The 12,449-nt window shown below is 43.4% G+C and overlaps 1 protein-coding gene across 1 annotated transcript in view; it reads left to right on the top strand.

The window, feature by feature from the left end:
* LOC141074289 (uncharacterized) overlaps positions 1–12,449 on the top strand; it is an 85,873-nt gene that overhangs the window by 29,515 nt on the left and 43,909 nt on the right. Inside the window, exon 2 of the mRNA XM_073561907.1 lies at positions 5,585–5,737. Coding sequence (XP_073418008.1) covers positions 5,607–5,737 — 131 coding nt within the window. The 5' untranslated portion in view covers positions 5,585–5,606. The remainder of the gene's footprint in view (positions 1–5,584; positions 5,738–12,449) is intronic.

Raw genomic sequence — 12,449 nt, 5'->3', positions numbered from 1 at the left:
AGATTGCAGACCCCTGAACCTATCAACACAACTAGCAGTAGCCGTGGGGGGTTCCTACGGTGCCCTAGACCCCTCGATCACAGCCGGAGAACTAAATAGCCTAAAGACAGAAAAGGAAATCTAAACTGCCCCAGAGCAGACCCCAAAGTAAAAGGCAGCCCCCAACATATAATGACTGTGAAGCAAGATGAAAAAACACCCACACAGATAGAAAGATAGGCTGAGCAAACAATGGGGCCCAAGCTAACTAAAAATAGGACAGGATAAGAAAGCTGCTGTCTGCAATCTGCAAAAACCCTATAAAAGACATAAGCCCACAAGCTGATATGGAAAAAGGCCCTGAAGCAGCTAGGCTTCAAAAACTATATCAGCACTCAGGTATTTTCTGAAGACAGAGCTAAAGGAATTCAGCTCACCCCAGCAGGGAATGACAGAAATCCAGCAAAACAAAGTCAAAGTACAAATGCAAAAGGCAGAGCAGAAAACTTAGCTTTAGGAGAGCAGGAATTCAGACTGGTATCCAAGGATCCCACAGAGAAATCACCCGCAGGGCAGAAGGGTGTCGACAGCCTTATATCCAGTCAGAAACTCCACTCAGCCAATCATCATCATTAGGACCAGGTGCTTGATAATCAGGCTCACTACCTTTCTTTACCAGAAGAGGGAGTTCATCGGGCCTCAGTGGTAAAGGGGAAAATGAACTCACAACACCCCTGATTGTCTCTCAACTCCTCCACGCCCTTTACACCGTCTCTCTCTAGATCACACAGACTCTCCTCTCCTTTCAGCCTCTCTGCCAGCTGATTCCTGAGCGTGCCCCTTGCTCCTTTTATCCTTGCCCCGCCCCCAGTTGCCCGGACACCTTCAGTAGTGTCCTTCCCTTCGTTGCCCCCCCTGATGTTGTTCCTTCAGGAACCCTGATGGCGGTCCCCTTGGTTCCGGCCCAGTCGCTCTATGGGAATCCTCCTACCCACACTGACATGGTAGGGAAATATAGGGGGCTGACGAAGGCTTGCATGCGAAACGCGTGTTGGGGTGGACGCATGGATCCTGTGAGCCCCTGCTGGTGTTACCTTTCGGGAATTAGGATTCACCATTATTAGATAATTGTCTGCAGTGTTATCTATGTCTGTTTAGTAATCTATATGTAGCCACCATTTCACCAGTTTGATCCTTAATTTTTGCTGTAGCTAAACAACTCTAACACTGCTAATACCTATACCTGACATCATATTGTGGGGTTCTCCCCACATCTCCCTATATTTCCTGGCAGCGCGTGGACTCAGATACAGAACAAGAAAAGTCACCATCAACCGAGAAACAAGGAAGACAAATCCATAAATGCTAACAGGAAACTTTTTATTTATTTAATTTCTTTCCTCATTGCTGATAAGAGACAGGAGAAAGCCAAGCTAAACAACCTCAAGGTCGGGAGAATGACCTTCACAAGGGTTACCACCAAGCTTCTTTCCTTGTGGGGTTGAATACCTTCCTCTATCATCTGTCTGTATATTATTCCCCCAGATGTCAGTCTACACTGGATTCTGTCATTCTATTCATGCACCGGGAGGATTAGACTGAAAGTCGTCTATGGATAGGAGAGTGCTAGATACTGTGCTGTAGAGCGCGGAAAGAAGAGAGGACAGATAAAGCATGAAAACGATAGAGTGTGAAATATGGAAAATTTGGAAGGGTTCACAAACTTTCAAAGCACGCCTATATATTTGTAAAAAATATTAACCAGGTTTCAAAGTCTTAGAAATTGCTCATCGGCGCTGTATCAGGAGCCTGTCCTCAATCTGTAGTGGTAGAATACAAATATAAAGTGGATGCATTGTGTCAGCACCAGAATGTAAGCCGTCACGGCAGACTATTGGGACAGGAGTCTATTCACACAATCTCCTTAACCGTCTTACTTTTAGGCTGTGTGCCCACGTTGCATTTTTTTATGCGTTTCCGTAGCGTTTTTGCCGCTGCAGAAAAAATGCTAATAAAATGCATCAAAAATTCTTAATAAATATAATTCTGGATTCATTATTCAACGGCTCATATACAAAAAAAATCAATCCTTAAAAGATACTTTATTGACCAATCATTAAAAAGTTTTCAAAACTTCAAAAACAGGCAAACAAAAATAGGCTTATTGCTGATTTTCAAGATCCAGCCACAAACACTAGAGAGTCGTTCCAATGTCAGGTAGAGGGTCACAAACCTATTTGTCCCTATAGGGCCCTATATCTCTCTCCTACCTGACAGCGGAGGTTGGCACCCTCTTGATACGCAAATGGTGCCCCCGCTCCTCGGCGGCTCTCCCTAATCTCCCTGTTGACTCCTATGTAAATGACATCAGCTTGGAGTACACCAGATGGCCGGGGACAAAAATATAATAGATAATAACCCCATGCCACAAACCACCAAGACAAAAATGTAAGGAATAGTAACTGGAAAAAACTCTAATTTTTGGCAGATTTGTAAACATTTGCTTTGGGAGGAAAAGGGGTCTAAATAACCCTATTTAGGTGTCTCCCTGCCTGACAGCGGAGCTTTTACACCCTACGTTACTCTGGTGCCCCCGCTCCACGTGGGCTGACCCTTACTGACCCCTACACTTCTCACCCAGAAAGAGGAAAGAGGGTGTCAGAACATATGGCCAAGGGAGACAGGGGTAATAACTTAGAATTATCCCTGAAAAAATCCCCCCCAAAGACAAAAAATGTTTTAATAATAATAAAAAAAATGTATCTGCAAAGCGATGTATACAGTGTATGGGATAATAGTGCATTAGAAAAGGCAGTTGCAAGTAAAGGGGGCAAGATATCAATCAGAACAGATACACAATCATTTAAATGGTCTTAAGCAGCTTTAATGTACATTTCTCACATCACAGAACGCCGCTATTACCTCTAATCCCCAACAACACATTTTTCATATTGCATCATGCCCAAAACAATGAGCCATTGATCGCTCAGGCTCAAAATTGCACTGTCCCAAAATAAAAAAAAAATCATCAAATTAACAAATATGTAAGAACTTAGCTCATGGCCACTGAAAAATCACCTCAATATATATAGTAGGCGGGGTGATAGTACTTTGACAAAGGCAGTTTCAAATAAAGGGGGTAAGGTATCAATCAAAACAGATATACAACCATCTGAGTATTCTTAAACAGCATTAATAAACATTTCTCAAATCACCAACCGCTGCTATTACCTCTAATCCCCCATAACAGCATATTTTCATATTGCTTCATGCCCAAAAACAATAAGCCATTGATACCTGCAACCAGGCATGACATCTGATGCTCGGAGGGAGCATTCATAATACATCATGGGCCTCCTGATGAACTCCTTTTACGGGAGGGAAACGCGTCAAGGCGATTTTTCATTGGCCATGAGCTAAGTTCTTATATATATTTGTCAATTTTGTTGATTTAATACTTGGGGACAGTGCAATTTGAGCCGGGTGATCAATGGCTCATTGTTTTGGGCATGATGCAATATGAAAAATGTGTTGTTGGGGATTAGAGGTAATAGCGGCGTTCTGTGATGTGAGAAATGTACATTAATGCTGCTTAAGAACATTTAAATGATTGTGTATCTGTTCTGTTTGATATCTTACCCCCTTTACTTGCAACTGCCTTTGCTAATGCACTATTATCCCATACACTGTATACATCGCTTTGCAGATACATTTTTTTTATTATTATTAAAACATTTTTTGTCTTTGGGGGGGATTTTTTCAGGGATAATTCTAAGTTATTACCCCTGTCTCCCTTGGCCATATGTTCTGACACCCTCTTTCCTCTTTCTGGGTGAGAAGTGTAGGGGTCAGTAAGGGTCAGCCCACGTGGAGCGGGGGCACCAGAGTAACGTAGGGTGTAAAAGCTCCGCTGTCAGGCAGGGAGACACCTAAATAGGGTTATCTAGACCCCTTTTCCTCCCAAAGCAAATGTTTACAAATCTGCCAAAAATTAGAGTTTTTTCCAGTTACTATTCCTTACATTTTTGTCTTGGTGGTTTGTGGCATGGGGTTATTATCTATTATATTTTTGTCCCCGGCCATCTGTTGTACTCCAAGCTGATGTTGTTTAGATAGGAGTCAACAGGGAGATTAGGGAGAGCCGCCGAGGAGCGGGGGCGCCATTTGCGTATCAAGAGGGTGCCAACCTCCGCTGTCAGGTAGGAGAGAGATATAGGGCCCTATAGGGACAAATAGGTTTGTGACCCTCTACCTGACATTGGAACGACTCTCTAGTGTTTGTGGCTGGATTTTGAAAATCAGCAATAAGCCTATTTTTGTTTGCCTGTTTTTGAAGTTTTGAAAACTTTTTAATGATTGGTCAATAAAGTATCTTTTAAGGATTGATTTTTTGTATATGAGTAATAAAACGCATCCCCATGCAATCCTATGGGATTCCGCAGCTGCTGTGCCCATGCTGTGGATTTTTCCGCTGCAGAATCGCATAGCGGTAAAATCCACAGCATATCCATTAATTCTGCGAAATCACGGCGATTCCGCCGCCATAGGATTGCATTGAAACGCACACTTTACACAAGTGGCTATGCCCACCATGCTTAAAGTGAGCGCTTCACGGGCGGATGGTACCCAGGGCCTGGAGGAGAGGAGGAGACTGTCCTCCAGGCCCTGGGTACCATCATCCTGTAAAAACTAGAATTAAAATAAAAAATAGGGATATACTCACCCCTGGAGCCCTCCCGGTCCTCATCGGCGCTGGTGGCAACTTCCGTTCCCAGGGATGCATTGTGCAAATGACCTCTGATGACGTAGCATCTCGCGAGACCACTGCGTTATCAGAGATAATTGTCGCAAGGCTCGCTGGGAACGGAACTTGCTGGCAGCGCCAATGAGGTGCGGGAGGACTCCGGGGGCCGACAGAGGGTAAGTATATCCCTATTATTTATTTTTTTTATTACTTTTAACATTCTATCTTTTACTATTGATGCTGCATAGGCCGCCTCAATAGTAAAAAGTTGGTCACACTTGTCAAGCGCTATGCTTGTGTGTGATCAACCCGTCAATCACTTTTCCAAGCCATGCTTCAAATCGCTTGCAAAAGCAAAAGCATTCTAAAAATGCTTGCAAAACACTTGTGTTTTGCAGGAAAACTTATGTGAATTCCGCATGCATTTTACCCGCGGCAGGGAGTTGCAGAAATGCTGCGGTCAATTCTGCAGCCTTTCTGCAACGTAGGCACATAGCCTTAGCGAGCCATTAACAAGGGCATATAGCCTTAGCGAGCCATTAACAAGGGCATACCTAAGACCCATGGGCCCTATATTTGGTACCACACCTCTTCCTATCTTAAAGGATTATTCCAGTGTGAAAAATAATCACTTTTCCACTTGGCATATGATGGTTATTAGATGGGTCGGACCATTGGGAACCCCACAAAACCTCACAATAGGGGACCTGAGACACTGGATCTCCTCTGATGGCCAAGAAGAATTTGCACAGAGATTTTAGATTCCGCTCTTGTCCGGTGCTGTGTACCCTGCTCTGCTCACACACATGTCTCCTATCAGTCTGGGTTTTTCTCCTGACTCATGCTTGCTCTTATCTGCAGACAGCCTCTGGATTGTGGTTCCATGGCTCCCTCTACAGACCACTTCTTGTATGACATCTATGGACAGAGCAATGCAGCCTCATTGATGCTCATCCTGGTGAATGCAGTGCTTGTCTCAGCCGTAATGCTACTGGCCTGCTCCTTCTGCAACAAGTAGGTTACACCTGTCAAGAGAAATGCAAAGATTATCTATACATCAGTCTATCTTCATATTCATCAATTATTTTCAATACCTGTGTGTCTGTCATTTTATGTCTATTTATCTATCTATCTATTTATCTATTTATCTATTTATCTATCTATTATCTATCTATCTATCTATTATCTATCTATCTATTATCTATCTATCTATCTATTATCTATCGATCATCTATCTATTATGTATCTATCTAAAAATTAAAAAAAAAATATTATCTATCTGTTATCGGTTGTGATGGTGGGATGTGGTATGTGGGTATCATTATTTTTTTGTATTTATATTTTACTGATTTTCTTGGTGTTCTCTTGTAGGATTAGTTACTATTTACTAATTGATGAATGGCTGTTGTTGCCATCTGATATCAGCCCCCACAGTACTGTACTGTTATCTTTCCACAGGGTCAGTGAATAATGCTGTTTGCTAATATTCTAATGACATATTGACCTAGCTTGATGAAACATGAGCCCCTGCGACCTCCCCCCCGACCTGTGAATGAGGAGAGGGACTTTTAAAATATCAACAAGGAGAGACAAGAGATCAGAGAGTATATGGACTATGTTATCCTCTGTCTGCTGGATTGTTGGACTCTTATTTCCCAGGACTTTTATCCTGTTACTGAACTGCATTCGGGATCTGGACTATCTTATCCTTTGTGTGGTTGATTGTATATGGACCTTTAGTATTTTTAAAACAGAAAAAGTCCCAAAATAATATTTCCAAGGACAAAATCTCACAATACAATTGAACCACAGCACAACGAGAGGAAGTATATAAACCACCACACGCAGAGTACAGTCCATAAAATCAATTTTATTATTCCATCAAAAATTAAAAATTAATACAACACTGCTGGACACCAATATGAACAGGAACACAGTGTTTATCCTGAACAATATAATATTGTGGACAGAAAAAGAACCAAATAAGTCAGCTCACATAAAACCTTACACATGAACGAGCCACCATTTTAAAGAAAGTGCAATATGCTAATAAATGGACCAGACTGTGTAAACAATAGTCACAAACAAAGGACCAAATCCAGCCATGAGGTCAAATAGCAAGTAAAATCAATTTTATTGGTATGTAAAAGATCATACAGACAGACAGGCACAAAGTGGGGCTAGAAGATGGAATAGTCATTCTAACCACATGCAGGAGGCCCAAGGTAGGTATATATCAACATTGTAATAGTGAACACATATCACATCGCTCATTCATGCACAGTGGCAATAAAAGGTACCCAGATCAGGCAAAATTGCCAGAAACCAAAATTAGGCCACATCCATCCATCCGCTGGGGGCGGGTAGGATTGTCCAGGAAGGCGGCTCTGCTCCTTATAAGGTACCTGTATATATTTCTACTACTATGGTGCGCTATTAGCGCTATCTATTTATTGGATGGATGTGGCCTAATTTTGGTTTCTAATTTTACTTCTCCACCCACTATGTTCATTGGATTTATCTTATAGGTGTAAACAATAGACAAATAAAGTGCTATAGTGCTAAATGCTAGTTACACATCGGGATGAACTTACTTGCTGTGTAGGATAGCACAAGCGTCCTGCCGCCCCAACGCACGTTTCGCAACAAACGCCTTCAGAAGGCTACACAGCCAGTAAGTTCATCTCTATGCCCTTATATGTGTGCAATATCTTCCTCTTCGTTAGCAGCCTGTGTGCAATTCATGCATCAGTAATTCAGCACTTTAGCTGGTGATAGTTGCACAGGTTGATTTATCTATAGGCACATTGCACTTTTTCCTCTATTCTATAGTATATTTAGTATATTAATAGGGTGTACTTTTTCTGGTTTAATTTATTTTTGTGGCAACTTTGAAAAATTTTTTTTTTAATTTTTATAGATACCCTAAGTAAGTTTATACTGCTATATGAGCACACTGTGTACTTTAAATTTATGTCCTTAATGAACTGTTTTTCTAATTAGCACCTGATGTGTAACTAGCATTTAGCACTACAGCTCTTTCTTTGTCTATTGGTTACACAGTCTGGTCCATTTATTAGCATATTGCACTTTCTTTAAAATGGCTAGTTCATGTGTAAGGTTTTATGTGAGCTGACTTATTTGGTTCTTTTTCTGTCCACAATATTATATTGTTCAGGATAAACACTGTGTTCCTGTTCATATTGGTGTCCAGCAGTGTTGTACTAATTTTTAATTTTTGATGGAATAATAAAATTGATTTTATGGACTGTACTCTGTGTGTGATGGTTTATATACTTCCTCTCGTTGTGCTGTGGTTCTTTCGTATTTTTGCCTGTAATAAAGGTCTTGAGATTGTTCACTCTTCGCTTGCTCTGTTGATTGTATGATACCAGAGAAGGACCCCGTGACAACTGGTGGCAGCGGTGGGATCAACAGAGCGTCACCCAATGGAGAACCACCCACAGAGTGAGTACAGTAATTGGACTGTATGCAGTTTACAGGAGAGAGCCAGAGACCTGGGCCTGAACTACCAGGGACTGACTAAAGAGGCCTTAATCGATCTACTGGCGGGCGCTAGCCCGGCCACCTCCTCCCAGATGTCTGAAGGACGAGCACTGGAGACAGGGATCCCCATCCAGAAAAGCCAGTGGTTGGAGTGGTACGAAGAAGAGTTGGCGGTTCTGGGCCCCGGCGTCTCTCAGGAGTACAAGGAGGAGGCTGCCCGCCGGGCACAGCGGAGACAGGAAGCAATGGAGCTTGAAAGAGGGAGTAACGTAATGTGGAGTGTAACCCCAACAATCCGGGAGCCTGTACGGATCACCCGGACAGAGTTTAAGCCATTTGATGAGGCTTCTGGAGATGTGGAGGGGTTCTTCAAGGACCTTGAGCAGCAGTGAGCTGTGATGGAGGTTCCCCACTCTAGCTGGATGCATTTGTTAGTGGGGCTCCTGAACAGAAGCTTGGCGGAGGCTTACCGAACCATTGATGCACTGCGGAATCGGGATTGTAAAGCGGACTATCCTGGATTACCATGCTATCATCCCAGACTCATATAGGGCCAAGTTCTGAGACCTCCCATGCACCACGGGGGGATCGTTTAGGATGTACGCACATAAGATGTCCCAGGCATGTCGGAGATGGCTGGAAGCAGAAAACGCCTTTACTGTGGAAGATGTTATACAGGTGTTCCTTATAGAACAATTTCTTGCCAAGTGCCCTGCAGAGGTACAGGAATGGGTCCGGGAGCGCACGCCGTGTACCGTGGATAGAGCTGCAGCCCTGGCAGATGAAGCCCTTACTATGCGGCCGCAATGGAGGAGGCTTCTGGACAATGAACCACGGCCTGCCCCCGCGCCATGTCCACCTCCGATTATATCTGCCCTTCCACCCAGCTGCAGGCCAATGACAATCACACCTCACAATCCTAGGCCCCAACAGTTCTGACCTCGACCTGGGGTATTACCGAGAGGAGATGTTATGGGTGTAGGGAACCTAGATATTTGCAGTCTGGCCTGTCCCTCAAGGATTCGGAGAGAGCCCCACACAGCCCCACCTCGTCCAGTACATCTTGTACACTCCATCCTGCTTGAGGAAGAGCTACCACCACCCCCACCAGAGTGGACCACCGACCACGGCACCATAGATACCCCTCCTGGAGTGTACGGACTCCAGCCTCTGTCCTTTAGCTACCCAGAGCAATGGCAGCACCACTGGCAGGATGTCTTAATTGATGGATACAAAGTGTCGGGATTTAGAGACACGGGGGAATTCCTGACTATCGCTGACCCCCGTGTGGTTCGACCCGATACAATTTACCAGGGTCCGGGAATTCCCATTGTCCTGGCGGGCGGTGTCCGCAAATATATACAACAAGCTTCTGTTCGTTTGGATTATGGTTTTGGAGAAAAACTGTGTTGGATTGGAGTTATGGGAGGACTTCCTGCAGATATCCTCCGTGGTAACGACATTGGGGAGTTACAGTGCCAATTTGTGGGAGCAGTCACCCGACTACAGGCCCTTCAAGCACCACGACATCCGGATCTCACTGGGGAGCAATCTGTTTGACCAGAAGGTCCGTGGGCCACTCTCTCTTCTGAAAGAACAATTGGAGGGAGATATCACAGACATCGGACGCCCATCATTCCCTACGTTCTAAAGTTCAGAGACCATCTCGCCCAGCTACTTACCTTGGTGTAGCACCCTTGTCCTCACCTATGGCCTCGGGTCCGTTGCTTCGGCACGGTACTTGACAGCAAATCCTTGTCCCGCGCTGTCTGCTCCTCCTACTGCTTTCAGGACCCTGCGCGCGCCCCGCAGGTCTCCGTGCATGTCTCTGAGGGTGTGCGCGCACTCCCGGTCTCTTAAAGAGACAGTGCGCCATTTTAAAAATAGGTCTCAGCCAATGTGTTATTTCAGACACCTCTGCCCTTAGGGAGGTGCCTATGTTATCCTCTGCTGGATTGTTGGACTCTCATCTCCCAGGGCTTTTATGCTATTACTGAACTGCATTCGGGTTCTGGACTATCTTATCCTTTGTGTGGTGGATTGTATATGGACCTTTCGTTTTCTTTGCCTAAAATAAAGGCCTTGGGATTGTTCACACTTCCCTTGCTCTGTTGATTGTGTGATACCGGAGAAGGGCCCCGTGACATCTATCTATTATCTATCTGTAATCTATTATCTTTCTATTATCTATCTATGTATCTGTTATCTATCTATCTATCTATCTATCAACCTATTATCTATCTATCTATCTATATTATCTACAGTATTTATCTATCTATCCATCCTTCTATCTATTATCTATTTATTTAGCTATCTTGGATTTTTTTGTGCCATCTACGGGCAGTATGTAATGAAAGTGGATGGGCAAACAACTCCTACACAATCCTTGGTGACACAATTCACATTTTTTTACTCAAAGGTCATCAGGATTGTACAGAGTAACCTACAGACAGTGTTAGGTTGAAGCCTTTATACTGATTACCAATAGATACTACTGTGCAGGAGCTGCCGGCGCCATTTTGAGAACGATTTTTTATTTATACCAGCAAATAAAACAATTAAATGCACATTATAAATGCAATCATGCTGCAGCGCAGGTGACGCAGCCGGCGCCTGCCTGCTGAAGGTGATTATTTTTTTTCAATCTATATAATATTCTGTATGTAAAATATGGGGCAGGTCAGTGAGGGATCAGTGACCTGTCAGAAGCCATCAGTATGAATACCTAATCAGAGCACCACATGATGACCCCCCATAGGCCGCCCCGGAGCACGAGCATATCATTAACTCAAAGCTAAAGATAAAAACTAAACAACAACCACAAGACGGATTTCATCACCAGGTATCAGTCTAATCAGTATAACGACACTGACCTGACACTGCCTGTAGGTTACTGAGCACAATCCTGCTGACAGGGGCACTTAAATTTTTGGATAGTCAAAGTCAGTCACGTGTTGCAATTGTAAAAAGCACTCAGATCTCTTTTTCAAGTTGCAAAGTAAAGTTGTTTTTATTGTTAAGCAATCCTAAAAGGTGATGTTTCGGTCAGATTACAGACGTTTTCTCAAACATGGCTGGCTAGATGAAAACGGATGGTAACTGGTGGTAACCAGCAGCCTATTTAATCATACATTGCAGTATCAGACTTTTTAGGCTATTTATATTGTTTACACAGTCCAAAAATTATGCCTTTTTGAGGGCAATGTATAAACACCTGCCTTGCTGGTGTTTATACACAGGCAGTACAATTGAAAGAAACAATGGATTTTTCACACAGGGAGTGTAAACATTTCCCCATTTGAGGAGTCTCGACCTTTTTTCATTATTAAATGAAAAAATTGAAAGATTTTTTTACAATCTGTCCAAAAATTATCCCTTTATTAGGGAGCAAACGCAAGACATGGGATTGGTGTGACAAAGCCACTGATGACCCTCTTTGACGTTACGCTGGAGGTTGGATATGACAGTATGCTCATAGTCATCTGGGCCACTTGTCTACTTGGCTGACCAAGATGTCCATTGGATCAAGGCTTGGGTTTTCTGCTTGAAAAAGCACACAGTCTATGTACAACTGAACCTAACTGTTCGTATAGTAATTTGGTTTCCAAATTATAGTAAGACAATTTGCACTACCTTTCAAAAGTTGGAAAAAAATGTACCCAATTTTCTTTTACAGCGAGGGTCTAAAAGTGCCTGCTCAATAGTCATCTCGTTGCTTGATGATATCAATACATTTATCATACCACAAACATTCTATCATATAGCTTGCCAGGCTGGCTAACACGACTGCCCCGTTTGATCCATTTTCATGACCTCGCTACAAGGGTTATCAAGTTTAGCATTGTCATCGTTTTTTTCACTTTGCCAGTCTCGTTCCCTGCCTCCTCCACATAACCTGCAGCTGTGCCTTCTATCTTTCCTCTTCCTTCTGCTCTTTCTCCTCCACCTCCTAATCCTGTTGTATGTAACATTGACCTTGAGGGTCCCCAACAGACACAGGGTGGTGATGAACATGTGTAATGTTGTTCTTTCTCTATCTCGTCTTGCATTCTGGTGTTTTTCCATGATAATAGGTGACATGCACCCCTCATCAACTGCCAAAGACTGATCTCAAAATAACCCACCCTCTATGGTTTCCGCACGGTGCAGATGCATTGGCGCATTATTGTCAAGTGTTATTCTAGGAGGCTGTGAAGTTCATAGAATGTCTCTGCCCATA

Source organism: Dendrobates tinctorius, unplaced genomic scaffold (genome assembly GCF_039654945.1).
Source record: "Dendrobates tinctorius isolate UK_male_01 unplaced genomic scaffold, ASM3965494v1 ptg000332l, whole genome shotgun sequence".
Classification (NCBI taxonomy): domain Eukaryota; kingdom Metazoa; phylum Chordata; class Amphibia; order Anura; family Dendrobatidae; genus Dendrobates; species Dendrobates tinctorius.
This window is presented reverse-complemented; position numbering and strand designations above follow the sequence as displayed.